This window comes from Hylaeus volcanicus, chromosome 5 (assembly GCF_026283585.1).
Source record: "Hylaeus volcanicus isolate JK05 chromosome 5, UHH_iyHylVolc1.0_haploid, whole genome shotgun sequence".
NCBI lineage: Eukaryota > Metazoa > Arthropoda > Insecta > Hymenoptera > Colletidae > Hylaeus > Hylaeus volcanicus.
In genome coordinates this window covers 6,724,157-6,737,298 of record NC_071980.1, presented here as the reverse complement: position 1 = coordinate 6,737,298, position 13,142 = coordinate 6,724,157, and the positions used below count along the sequence as shown (strand labels likewise).

Sequence of the window (13,142 nt, the reverse complement as noted above, 5' to 3'; positions counted from 1 at the left end):
TGGCGTCAATGATCTCACCTGTTGGTACGGTGCTCATTTCGCCGAATCGATGAGCCTAAATGTACACGTTCCGCGTCCTTCGCACACAATTTATCACTCGCGAATTGATCAACCGAAACGATAATATGCCCACCTTTATCTACGAGATCGTTCGAAACGAGTACTGCGACGTGTTCACCGCTACCGAACCGAGATCGATTCCTTCCGAAACGCTTCTGAGCCACGGCACGGCGGCCATTTTGAAAACTGTCGGCGCGCGACGCCATCGCGCGGCGCAGTCGCGAACTAATTGGCGCGCTGAATCTTCGTTTGAAATTCTGGCGGCAACGTCAGTTTCTCAGAGAAAGTTGTAAGTGCGTCGGATAAAGTTAAAAGTGCGAAAAGTATCTTACGATTGAAACTTTCTGCAGATAAAGCAGGGATCTTTAACCTTCGAATAAAAATAATTTAAGTTATCTTTATCCTTTCGGTACATTTGTTACATCCGGCCCTGCCGGTGTCCCTTTTCATCGACCCTTTGCTTCGAATACATTTTTTTTATGCGGCAGTCATCGAATAAAGAATAAAGTTATGTATCTTTATTCGACGAGTGAGAGATTAAAATTTTTATTTAGATAAAGATTTTGCCCGTCTCTGGTTTCTCTCTATGAAATCTTTACGCGGAAATGGGGTGAAACGTGCGTGGTAAAACGCACTTCGTTCTTGTGTAATCACGTATCGTTTCGGTTAGAGTGAATCATAAACAGAAAGCGAGATGTTTAAATTAATAAATTAATTTCTGCTTAGAAGCAGCAAGTAAGTAGCTTGAAGAATGGCCTGAAGAATGTGATAGAAGATATTCCTACTTTATCTTGGTTATAAAAGAGTATATATAACTTGTCTACGTTATTTTATTAATTGTAATGAAATTGTTACTTCCATGAAGGTTTCTTTATTTCTACGATTCTCTGTTCCTTGCTTTATTTTCTATAACATGATGAATCGCGATAGAATATTTCGTTGGGACTATTACGTCTCGCAATTTCTAATCTACATAAATCTTAATCTACATAAAAGTTTAAATCATTCCAAAAGAAATAAATGCAATGGTCACATGCCGAGAGGAAGGAGACCATTGTTTTTCTTTATAACATTTATTTCTATCACCTATATATCTATGTACAGTTACATACACTCGTCTATGCAACGTAAATACAATAATATTCTACAGCATGAGAGCTCGGTGGTTCAGCTCTTTTTAAACATTGGCGCTTTTCGGAGGAATACACCTATCGTTCCTGTTCTTAAAGTTTACTAACAATTCACGTCCGTGACGGATGCAGGACGATCGTTGTAACGTCATGCGGGAGCGTAAAGATGTTTATTACGTAAAGGTCAATTCCTATAATGTGTCCAATACACGCGTATTGTTCAGATCGCGACAATACTGATGTACGCTAATTAACGTTTGCGTGATATCACTTCGTATACAGACACTAGCGTAATCGGTTTTTCATCAATTGCTGTGCGACAATAGCGATAAAAAAAAATAATCACAAAGAGAAAAGAAAATAGTAAATCATCGAATCTTTTATTCCAAGTGGAACGAAAATTTATTCCTGCGTTCAGGTGTCATTATATTATATTAATAAACTCGTGCAGCTCCAAAGCGTTGGAATTATTCGCTGTGATCAATTTCGTCGAAAGCAAGAATGATCAGATATCGAAAACATGTAAGCAACATAAACTAATTTTGTGATTAGCTTAACACTTCTTGGAGGATACATAGAACTTGAATACACATATATGTACATACATCTATCAATTGTTATTACGGTGAGAATGTTCGTCAAGGTGTCACGCGAATTTTCTACGAAGCAACACACTTAAGATGATCTCTCGCATTAGTAAATCACGCAGCCCGTGAATTCCCGTGTGCTCTCAGAAGCGACGTATTTACGTTATTAACTCTGTACTGGCCTAAACGTCCCCGTATTCTCGTTTAAACGAATCGTTATTATAGACCGTAATCGCTAGTACGGTATCGGACGACGGTTACACGCTAACGACAAAGCCGAACTAAATTCTAGGTATTACGAGTTACGCTGGCAGAGATTCGCGAATACGTACGACTATCGCTGAAGGAGCAGCTAGCGCGTTATTGTTTCTTATTGGCACCGTGTTTTGAGTATCAAATATCTTGCACTATATTGTCTAGGCTTCGATCGAGCGATCTAAACTGGGCTACTTGAAAACGAAACGACTTCACGATCACAATTGTCACGCCTACAGATGAACGAAAGTTATCTCTGGGTCAGGTCTGGCTTCCTCCAAAAGATTCGAGAGAGAATAATCGATTTTCTAAAGTTAGATCATGCGGATGGAGCCACGAGCTACCTTTCAAGAAAGTAGAATAATTTTGGATTTAAATTTAAAATAACTCTTGGTGTCAAATTAAGTTATATTAACTCTTTCATAAATACACACACGCAATTGTTTATCGTGCTTTTAATTCCATTATTCTTAAGTTTCGATTTCTTTCTGTCTGTCCGCTGTGGAAAGAAAATGACATTCGTTAGAAGCGTGTGTGAAACCTATGCGTGGTTATATTTTATATTTCAAATTTTAACAGCTTGAAAGTCGTCCAGCAGAGTGCATTATATTTCTTCGATCCTTTTTCGCAACTTTCGGAGCAATCCCTCGACCTCCCCGTCGAAATCTCGAAAAAACCTGACTCGTAGACCATGGCGGAGAATTTCTCGACAAACTACGAACATCGAGTGAGCTTAAGAAAAACGTTAACAGTTGTCATTATTGCTGGTTCGATGCGCTGTTGGTTGAAGCTTCCTCGTAGACTATCCGAGCTTACATACGGCCGCGGTTGTCGGTGGCCGCTACAACGTTCTCTCCGTGCGTGTAATTGGCCTAAATCGTTATACCTAGATACAAGTGTATGATACAAGTCGCTGTTATATGTACAGAAACCTACGTCGAAGCTAGAGTGTCTCGGTATCCAGTAGAGGGGTCTCCGGCCTTGCTTCGGTTCGACCGGACTAAGTTTTTTTATAAAAATAGTATCAGAAGTGAATCTTCGCCGCTACGCGTCTCGTAAAAACGAACATGTGAGAAAGTTGCGATCGCTGCGTTCTCCTTGGTGCCACCAGAAACATGCAAAATATCATTCGGGTTTATTTGGCGACGTTTATTCGAGGGATCAGTAATATTTTTATTTCTTCGCTGTGAAATAATATATTCCTGTCTAAGAGACGCTAAAGCAGTCGATGAACAATAGAAGCACACAATTGTGGTCATCGGTAGTTATGGAATTAAATATTCAAGCATCAGCCTCCGAAGCTTCGATTATAGCAATCAAATTTCTCCTACCTCTCCCTCTAAGCAACGTGGACCAATCTCTAATCAGTGTCTCTTAGACAGACTTGGCTTCGTTCGATATTTCCGTACAATTATATAAATTCAAATTTTCCTGTAAGGATCTGATTACCTTTGATTGCTTAATTCGAATGTCGATGTAGGTAGGTTGATGTAGGTGATATAGGTATGAATTCTGTCCACATCTAGGTGGCACTCGAAGGGTGAATCGAACAGAAGTGTGCAGTCGTCTCGCCGGTTCGAGGGCTCACTGTGTATGTTATAAAAAGTTTACGGCGATCGTTCGCCACGCTATGTACAGCAAACATCGGCTAACGGATGGATTTTGTGCAAATTTTATCCCCTAGCACGGTGAAACATAACCCGCAAAAACGTGGCCAAAGTGTGCAATTACAAAGTTCTTAGAATAACATCGATCATGGCGAATTATCACGATAAAAGTGTCATTGACAAGTCTTTAACATTATTTTATATGTACGATGCATTATCTCGCTTAGTGTTTATATGCTCACATTCAGAGTACTGCTAGATCGTGTAAGATTATGTCGATACAACCACTTTTGTCCCTATCGACACTCCAATCAAGGGGGTACGCGCAATTGTCGCAACCAATATACGAGAACTTTTTTTTAACATTTACAGTACAAAGTATAGAACTTATTATATGTAAAATTTGTTAAGATACGTTTTATCTCACGATTACAATAATTATCACCAGTAATTGAATACTAAATAATCCAAATACAATTGAATTATATGGTTGATTTTAAATTAAGGAATTTTGTTGATAAAGACTTGCTGTATCATTAAAATCATTTAAAATCAAAAAATGTAAATATTATGTTCGATACTAATACTTTCAAATATTTCTCTAAGAAATTAAAAATTAAAATATATATTAAAGTATGTATCAAAATAAATATAAATGCGTTAACATTCGTTTAATAAATATGCATTTAAATCTGCAACAGAACTAATTCTTGAACTTTGCCTGTGACAACTGCGTGTAGCCCTTTAATGGTTCTCTTACCAATTATGTAAAATTCCTTTCTAGCAGGACCCGCAGCAATTCATGGCTAGACGCGAAGTAAAATGTACATGCTTCAATTGACATAGGTTTAAATCCTAAGGTTAAATCGTTTACGTTTGACCACGTTTCAGGAAGCCTGTCCCAGCGTGTCGCGACGTAAACGAATGCTTTCAGGCGACTCGCCTCAGAAGTAACGCGAGGAAGACTCGCTCGCAGTCGAATTTTACGCATAGACATCGATCACTAGGCTTTGGTGCGTTATAGTAAACGCTGCTGAGCGACATTCCTTCATCTAGGCTATGTTACAGCAACGAATATCGCCCGCGGACACCTTCTGTCACAGCGTTTCGCTGATTTCTTGCTGAAAGGCTAGCTATGAGATCCTCGGGCCAGGCTCGGCCAACGAGCGCCCGAGCACCGATTAGTATACCTACACACGACTACGCACGTACGACCTGCATACGGAGTTACCTACGAGGCGTAAGCTTTGCGTTGTCTTGTTCAGACCTGGACACTTTCCAAATGTTATTCTTTGAAATATTACGTGAAATAACGTGTTATTTGATTTTATAAGTATTTCAAATAATTGTTCCAAGTATTAGTTGTAGACATTAATTAACTAAATGAATAGCATTTGCCATTTACGCTTACACCTCGTACGACGCTGTTACGCTTCTAATACTCGTAGTTACGATAGTGACACAAACAACAAGATTTCCTTAGTATCGATTAGAAAATAGCGTTGGCCGACGATGGAGGATCGAAATAATAATGAACGCGGTCTCTACGCGGTGTATCAACGATTTCGTATGAAAACACTCCTCGCCAGGACATGCGAGCGTACGTCCCGTTCTTTTCGTTTGCTGTTTATCCGTCTTCCAACAAGGATATATTCGAATTTATTAAAAAATGTCCTCCATGTTGGTGTAATTGCGGTCCCAGTAGCCGCCTCGGTACAGCCAATCCTCTTGACCCGTGTATGGATTTACGCCTAATTGGAACCACCTGTGGCGCATTGCAACATTTGCGTAACGGTTACTTCGTTATCTGGCGGCTTGATGTACGAGCACACTCGAGTAATATGCAAAACATTCCGACAAAGCTGTTGTAGTTATACATTCATGTTCCTCTGAGTTTTATTTAAAGGCAGCTCGTAGAAGCATTTAGTTTGATAATTGTGTGTGAAGTTGACGATTATTACCCGAAAACGTTATTATATTCTAAGAAGATAAGATGTATATGTGGACAAAAATTGAAATGTTCAATAAAACGGTATGATAGTTAATAATATATGAGAGTTGTAATTTATTAGAGTCCATAGAGGATCGACACGATCAGTGTTGGACAAAACGTAATTACTGGTTACTCTGAAAATTGTTTTTCTTTGATAAGATCATTATTGAAGATTAAGATACAGATATTTTTGTAAAGATACGAATTATCGTAGTAATTCACGAAAATGAAACGTTAGTATTGATGGAAAGGTGGGTGTTAGAAAAATAATAGACTAATTGTAGTTATAAAGTAAACATTAAAAAGTATGTTGGAACAATTAAAATTGTTCTTTTGGAATAATTCGTGACCGAAATGTCTGTAAACTATTTGAACTACGAGACATCTCGTGATTGGCAGTGAACGGGTTCAAATAATTTTTATATTCGCAGTATTATATTCAACTACGAAATAATACTAAATGTTTCGTACCTGGGCGTCCATTCCTGAGTTTTCTTGTGCTTACGAGACTTACGCGTGTCGCGTTGCTTGTCCTCGAGTCTCGCCTTCTCAGCCCCAGCCACGTCCAGGTCGCCATTTTCCAATTTCCTTATGTCTGGCCTCAGCCTGGAGTCCGTCGGGCATATCGTTTTCTCCATTTCTGGGGTCATCTCGTTCAACGACATTGCGAACGTTGTAAATTGATAATACTGGAAACCCCGTCACGAAACGTCAAATACAAAATACGAGTTAAATTTAGATAATTGATTGGATTCAACGTAATCACCTCTGAACTATTGGGCGGTCTTGGGGCAGCTTCCCAAAGGGTTGTGGATCCAGGAATGTCGTCGATCGTTGGAGTGTCGTCTCCGTCTATACTTGCCGATGGATCGTCGATTGCGTCCTTAAACATTAAGAAAAGAATTTGGCTTTTCGTTTTAGCTGAACGAATCATGAAGTATCATGGCTGGAAACTTGTCGTGCAATTTTCTCAGGGTTACTTGATTTTCTCCGAATTCTTTTTTTTAATAGAGTCACTATGAACCACTGACTCTGACTCAGACTCTGAGACTCTGACAATGAGATTAATTCTGAGACACTGACCGATGAGTATCGATGTTATAATTAATTAATCAATCGAGGTTCTACAGCGTCTAATATCCAATGAAGATTGTACCTGGTGGGAGGGTTTGAAGGCTCCAACCTTGAGACTGTGCAGCTTCGCCAAGACCTTCTTGTGTCCTGGGCTCCCCTGAGGGCTCTTCGCCTCGCGTTTCACCCTTTCCAGGGCGTCTTCGTATTGCAGAGGCTCGCACACCTTCATCCTGTCCGTCCATCTTCCGTAAAGGAACAAAAGCTTCTTCTTACTGAACAGAAAACAAACTGCTTGGAACTCCTACAGCCAAAACGCAACCAACAAGGCACTTAAATATAGCTAACAGCAACAGTTGAGAGTCTGACTGTTGCAATCCTGGAGGTTTTTCCCAGAGACGGGCAAAATTGTATCCGTTGCGACTTCTTTGCTACGTCTATTCATTTAACTACTAAATATATGTATAAATAGAATCCTGCCCATCTCTGATTAGATTTGTGCACAGTGCAAGGATTCAAGTGATGATAAAATGTTACCAGCTTACTCTTGATCCGTAATAAATCCTTCTACGCGATGGAGATCCTTCCCGTTGCAGCTTCCTCCCTTGAAGGCGAGGGTCGCCTTATAGCTCGCACCGCCATATTGTTTGATCTCCAGGTTGCCTAATTGCTCCATCCACAACTGGCCCACCAGCACGTTATGAAGAATGCAGTTCACGTTCTGCCAGGTGTACGCTTCCTTCCATCTGCATTGCAAGGTTCGCGATTAATAATTCCTTTGTCCTTGATTTTTGTGTATTTATGTTCATTATATTGTTTTACGATGTATTGTGACGTCTTGTATTGCATTATGCTATCTTATGCTGTGTTATCCTGTGTTATGAAACTGTTTTTATGCACTCACTTGGGAAGCTCAACGGTGACGATGCCCTTCGGGTGTATCTCGACCGATTTGCCCCAGAATTTCAGTTTCGGGTGTATGGTGCCGTGGAATACGAACTCCTCTGTGTCGGCGTGAAAGGCTGACACTGGTGGATGGTGCGATACTTGCTCACAGACTATTCTGAAGACAGGATTGTAGCGCGAATTATCCATTAACGTATCGACTTTGGACTTTCATGTATGTTTCATGTAAAATAACTGTACATGACATTATAAATGGGGGCGAATATCGTCCTCTGTAACGGTAGAACATTTTAGATTTCTATTTTAAATTTATCCTAATATTTACATCCAATATATACATATATATATATTATTGTATTATAAATATTAATAAGTAGAATATCATATTCTGCTGTAATATTAATTATACCGCGTGATATTCTGCCAGTTTGATAAGAAACTTAGGAGGAACATGGATAACTCGATAGGTTGATCTAGTTACCGGAAGTCCTCGCGCTCCAGCTCGTACGTTTCGCCAAGTATCGGGTTGAAGGGTTTGCCAAGCCTTTCCCAGTTTGAGGCCAAAGCGCTCACGGCGAAAGCAGCAACGTACTGCAACGTCGACGATAGAGAATTGTTATCGTTCCGATCAAACAAACGTACCGGTACCATTATTATTTGTAATATTTTTCTCTATTTTACCGAATTCAAATTTTACGAATCTAATCTTTCTAAAACGGCTCACCTGTATCCTTCCGAGAGGAGTTTCTTCTTGCGACGCCTGCTTGAGCAGCTTGGCGTACTCCATGTACTCGGCGACGCGTTGGAGGAAGGACAGCGGCTCGTTGAAGACGACAGGCATGGTGATTTTGCTGAGGTCCTTGCCCAGCGATAGCACGGAACACAGATTGACTTCGGAGTGGCCAGGAACTGGTAACGTTGTTCTAAAAAGAAATTGATTCGTTTCTATTGAAACTGGTAACGTTGTTCTAAAAAGAAATTGATTCGTTTCTATTGAAACTGGTAACGTTGTTCTAAAAAGAAATTAATTCGTTTCTATTGAAACCGGTAACGTTATTCTAACAAGAATCAATCGCAGCCTATTACAATATTGCGATCAATTTCAAGAGCACGGTCAAAAAATTAAAATTAAACATCCCGTACCAAAATCCATCCATTTCCCGTTTTATTAAAAACTGAAATCCTAAACCGCCATTTTGGAAAATCTTTGATATGCAAAGCAGTTCGGATAGAGAACATTCCCCCCGAGTATCGTAAAAACTATCGATGGAGGGAACGTAAAGGCCGGAAAATGACAGAGGAGAGACGAAACAAGCACAGAGGAAGTAATACACACAAAAAAAAAAAGGAAAAAAGAGAACAGGAGGGCGAGGTAAAATTAGACAAAGTGTAAAGGTTGAATGCTTGTTACGTGTGTAGAACGAGGATAGGTGTTCGAAGGGGTGGAGGAGGTTTTAGCATTGTAAGGCCACAGTATGTCGCTTCGCGAATTCCATTTAAGGTCGCGCAAGTCGCGTGTAGAGTCTGACAATTACAAAAGCAGAATAATTGAGATACTGGCTTTAATGTAAATTAAATTCGCTTTGAGAACTTGAAATTAATAAAAATAATAATACAAGTAAAATTGTATACAGGATAATTGAAAACAGAGTAATTACGTGGCTTAAATGTAAATTAACTTCTCTTTGAGAATTTTAAATTAATGATAATAATAATATAGTTTCTCCTTGAGTTTCAATCGAATCGAAATAATAACGGAAGAAAAATTGTACACGATAAATAATGTAAATAAAATACTCGTGAATGAATGAGGAAAGTCTTGTTTGTCTAAGAAATTCAATTTCTCGAAATTAAAATTTACTCTCGCAATTAGCAAAATTGCTATTTAGTTTTAAATTTAGCATATTTGCCACGTTTAATCGTTATGTATTTACTGGGCTCGTCGAAAATTGGTGGGTATGCGTTGGAAATTAGGTTTGAATTGCGGGAATTTGATGGGGTCGATCGGTAGTCTATTTAATACTGTTTCCTCTATCACAGTTCGCTAGCTAGCTTCAGAGGATGTGGAATGAATCGATCAGATTCCAGCGTTTATTAGCCTCGACGCTCTGCTTCGTTAATTTCTCAATGCCATCACGCTTCCCGGGAAGAGTATAACGATTAATAACATCCAGCCGATGACTATTTCTGAGATTTCTCATGGGGAATGTCGATCTTTTCAGTGGTAGCCTCGATTCCATTTACTTAATTAACATTATTCAATCTGGTTCGATTTAATAAAACAGCGAGCCTCGATTCCATTTACTTAATTAACGTTATTCAATCTGGTTCGATTTAATAAAACAGCGAGCAAATACATATGTTTTCTCTTAAAGGCCAATTATGTAAATCAGTTTGGTTCTTTAGCCAATTATTATGTACACTGTCCCTCGAGACTATATGAGCACTTTCTTAATTTTAATTATCTGATAAAGTTATTACGTAATTATTATATAAACTGTCCGTCAAGAGTACATGGACACTTTCTTAATGTTAGTTAACTATCTGATAAAACTGAGAAATCTGCAACGACTCTCACGAAATTTTATGTATATTATTTTGCATGGCAATAAAAATATATTCATTAAATTATCTTACTAATAATAATAGAAACTAATTATATCTTTCTCTCGCGTGCTCTTATAATTGTAATACATGTCGTGACATCCTGGTTATTCAGTTTTGTAACGATAAGTAGTACCTTTGTTCGTAAATATAAACAATAAAGGTAACACGAAGAGAGAATGATTGATAGATTCCAGAATAAACAGTCTCCATGGTTTTTGAAGCATTTAAACTGGCCTTTTCGAAAGGATTTACTAGGTTTCGTAGCGAAAGGTCAACAAATATGTCGCGAAATTAATTTACCACAGAGGCTTTTCCAACCACTAATTAATTCGCCCGGTGAAAAGGTTAAAATTGAGTGTTTACAAGCTCTCCGGCAACATTACGCAATAGTTTACTGGTCTCTGTACAAATATCGATTGAAACGTAACCAGACGATTTTTCGACAGCTGTGAAAACCACGTAGATAAATAACAACGTTTACAATTCAACCCAAGAACTTTACACGTATGCAAATTAACGTACAAGACAGATCCCGTACGATTGTCTTATAAACGAGCCGTTCCGGCAATAATACTTAATCGAAATCAATAAATCCACCACGATCTGGCCAGACACAGTCACCGATTACGTCATTTATGTCAATTGCGTAAACGTGTTCTATTCTCGACTACCGTGTATACGAAGAAACCTTAAAATGCGATTATACATAGAAATGATCGTACCTGCAACCGATTGCTCCTAATACATGTAATGATTTGGAGTCAAGGTGAAGATTCTTTTTATAATATTAGAAGAGCATACTTTTTAGGAAGCAGTGGTTAGGTTTATTTATTTACCTACGTTTTGCTTCTCGTTCTCTTCTGAAATAATAACGTAATAACCTTTGACGAGAGCACTTTGTTATTTTGTTACCATGAGAACGTTTTACTGCTCAAAAACCAAAGAATTATTCTTCTCCTTATCCATTTCTCTTCGTAAACCCTTTTCTAATTTTCCTTAAACTATTTAAATCCATTTTTATTACATCGCCACTATTTTCTTCGAACCCTTTTTTTTTTTAATTTTATTTTCGTTTACTTAAACCCATTATTTTCCTCGAACCGTTGTTTTATTTTCTTTTGTTTCATTTCCTTCTTTTATAATATTCACGTTACTTTCTTCAATATTTCTTCGATAATAGAAACCCAAAAATAAACACAAAATTTCTTTCTTCTTCTTAGTTTTCCTTCGTAACTTATTCACATTGCAATATAATTATAATTTATAAGAGTTTGAGACATCAAACGTAACCGATAATGAATTCAACATACATACACAAACACATACAAGTGTACAGGATATTTCCAAAGAATTGAATGGCATTGACAGGCATACATTGAAGTCGCTGTATCAGACTTCATGATTTTCTGATAAAACGTTAGCTTTACCATACGTACGCAAACCTATACAAACGTAGAGTATATTTCACAAAAATCAAGTGTCACGCATACTACATATGTGAAAATCACTCGCATACTACGTATGTGAAAATCAAACAGAAACCTATAACAAATGTGCAAAGTGTTTCAAAAAGATTAAATGGCATTGATACTCCACATATAGAAGTCACTGTACTAGACTTCGTGATTTGTAAATAAAACATTTCTAAGATACAAAACCAAACTGGGGCCAACACACGTAAACACAAAATCATATACATCCATACACACCGTACTGCTTCAAAATTGAAGTAGCACCAATGCTCTATATATAAAAGTCACCATACGATAGCAACTGCCCAGGATAAAAGTCTCAAATGCTACGTACATATGTACAACCTCCCCCTCCCCCCCAACCAACCACCCACCCACGTACATTCATATGTACAAAATTTGTTCATAAATCTTCCACTCCGAACACCTTCAACAGCCACTTTTACAACGCCATTAATAATAAAGAGTAAAGTTTAGGGCCATAGCTCCGTGTAACACGCACCTGTAGGGTCTCTGTGTCTCTTCGTTGGCCATCATATGGATCTGTCGTTGTAATCGAGCACCTTTACCGCTGGATGGGGCTCGTCACTTCCACAGGTCCACCCACCCTCGACGACGACGCCTCGGCGTCCACCGACATCCGTCGATCGCTGCGATCGAGGGTCGTTGCTTTCCTCTTCCTAACGAGTCCTCCGCGTGCACCCTCCACGCGTGAAACCGAACAGGTACGAAACACGAGCGAACCCAGACCAAAGGGAACTAAGGGATGAGGGGCTGGGGAATGAACGAATGGAATACGTTCCCTTCGATTCCACCGAATAAAACTGTTCACTCGATCGTCGCCATCGTGGTGTCAGGTCACGAAAATAATTCGACTACCGGCGTATCGCCATGCCTCGAGCACCGTTTTCACGTCGTATCGCCCTAACTCGCGATCAGCTGTACACCAGGAGGCGACTGCACGTTGGGCGTGCGGGCGTGACGAGCGTTCCTGCGCACCCTCTCGTTCATCTCTGCGTCCTCTTCGCACCCTCGAGCCGCGCGGGCTCGCAGCCCGCAACCGTCTCTCTCATCTCGCGCTGAGGTCTCGGGAAAATATCAATAAACTCGAGCATGGTTACTGTGGCCGGAGCCGGCTCGGCGTGAGAGTTACCGATGCGCGTCGCGGCGCTTTTCTTGCCACGGCGGAGAACAAGAAAAGGGGTGAGAGACGTCGGGGAGATTCGATGGCGGATAACATGGTATCGCGACGAATCCGGTTTGGAGATGTTTGGAAGGCGATGTGTGGGTTGTTTGAACGTTCAAGAAGTATGTTTCGATCATCCTTGGTCGATGTAATGGGTGGTAACCGATTTTATTCTGATTCATGTATTTTCTTCTGTATGCATGTGTATGTACATGTTTTGTGTATGTATGCGTGTAGGTCGTAGATTGGAGAGGTTTATAAAGATTCT

General features: G+C 39.4%; 2 protein-coding genes across 3 annotated transcripts in view; one reads left to right on the top strand and one right to left on the bottom strand.

The window, feature by feature from the left end:
- Positions 1 to 1,051: 1,051 nt before the first annotated feature.
- On the bottom strand, positions 1,052 to 12,669 carry LOC128876725 (oxysterol-binding protein-related protein 2). Its single transcript, XM_054123302.1, has 9 exons — positions 12,191 to 12,669; positions 8,334 to 8,532; positions 8,091 to 8,200; positions 7,608 to 7,766; positions 7,249 to 7,449; positions 6,789 to 6,978; positions 6,399 to 6,515; positions 6,104 to 6,321; positions 1,052 to 5,404 (listed from the first exon to the last, which is right to left on the bottom strand). Exons 1-9 carry the CDS (start codon positions 12,223 to 12,225, stop codon positions 5,302 to 5,304), a joined length of 1,332 nt encoding a protein of 443 aa, XP_053979277.1. The 5' UTR covers positions 12,226 to 12,669; the 3' UTR covers positions 1,052 to 5,301.
- A 178-nt stretch (positions 12,670 to 12,847) lies between these two features.
- LOC128877597 (uncharacterized) overlaps positions 12,848 to 13,142 on the top strand; it is a 5,316-nt gene continuing 5,021 nt past the window's right edge. For both annotated transcript variants that reach the window (XM_054125038.1, XM_054125035.1), the window contains exon 1: positions 12,848 to 13,032. The gene's annotated coding sequence lies outside the window, so the exon portion shown is untranslated. The remainder of the gene's footprint in view (positions 13,033 to 13,142) is intronic.

Excerpts from the sequence above, each read along its gene's own strand:
- LOC128876725 (XM_054123302.1), bottom strand. The coding sequence starts at position 12,225 with ATGATGGCCAACGAAGAGACACAGAGACCCTACAG. Across the intron at positions 7,450-7,607 it reads GTCACCGTTGAGCTTCCCAA|ATGGAAGGAAGCGTACACCT; the intron begins GTGAGTGCATAA and ends CTTGCAATGCAG. Across the intron at positions 6,322-6,398 it reads GACCGCCCAATAGTTCAGAG|TATTATCAATTTACAACGTT; the intron begins GTGATTACGTTG and ends CGGGGTTTCCAG.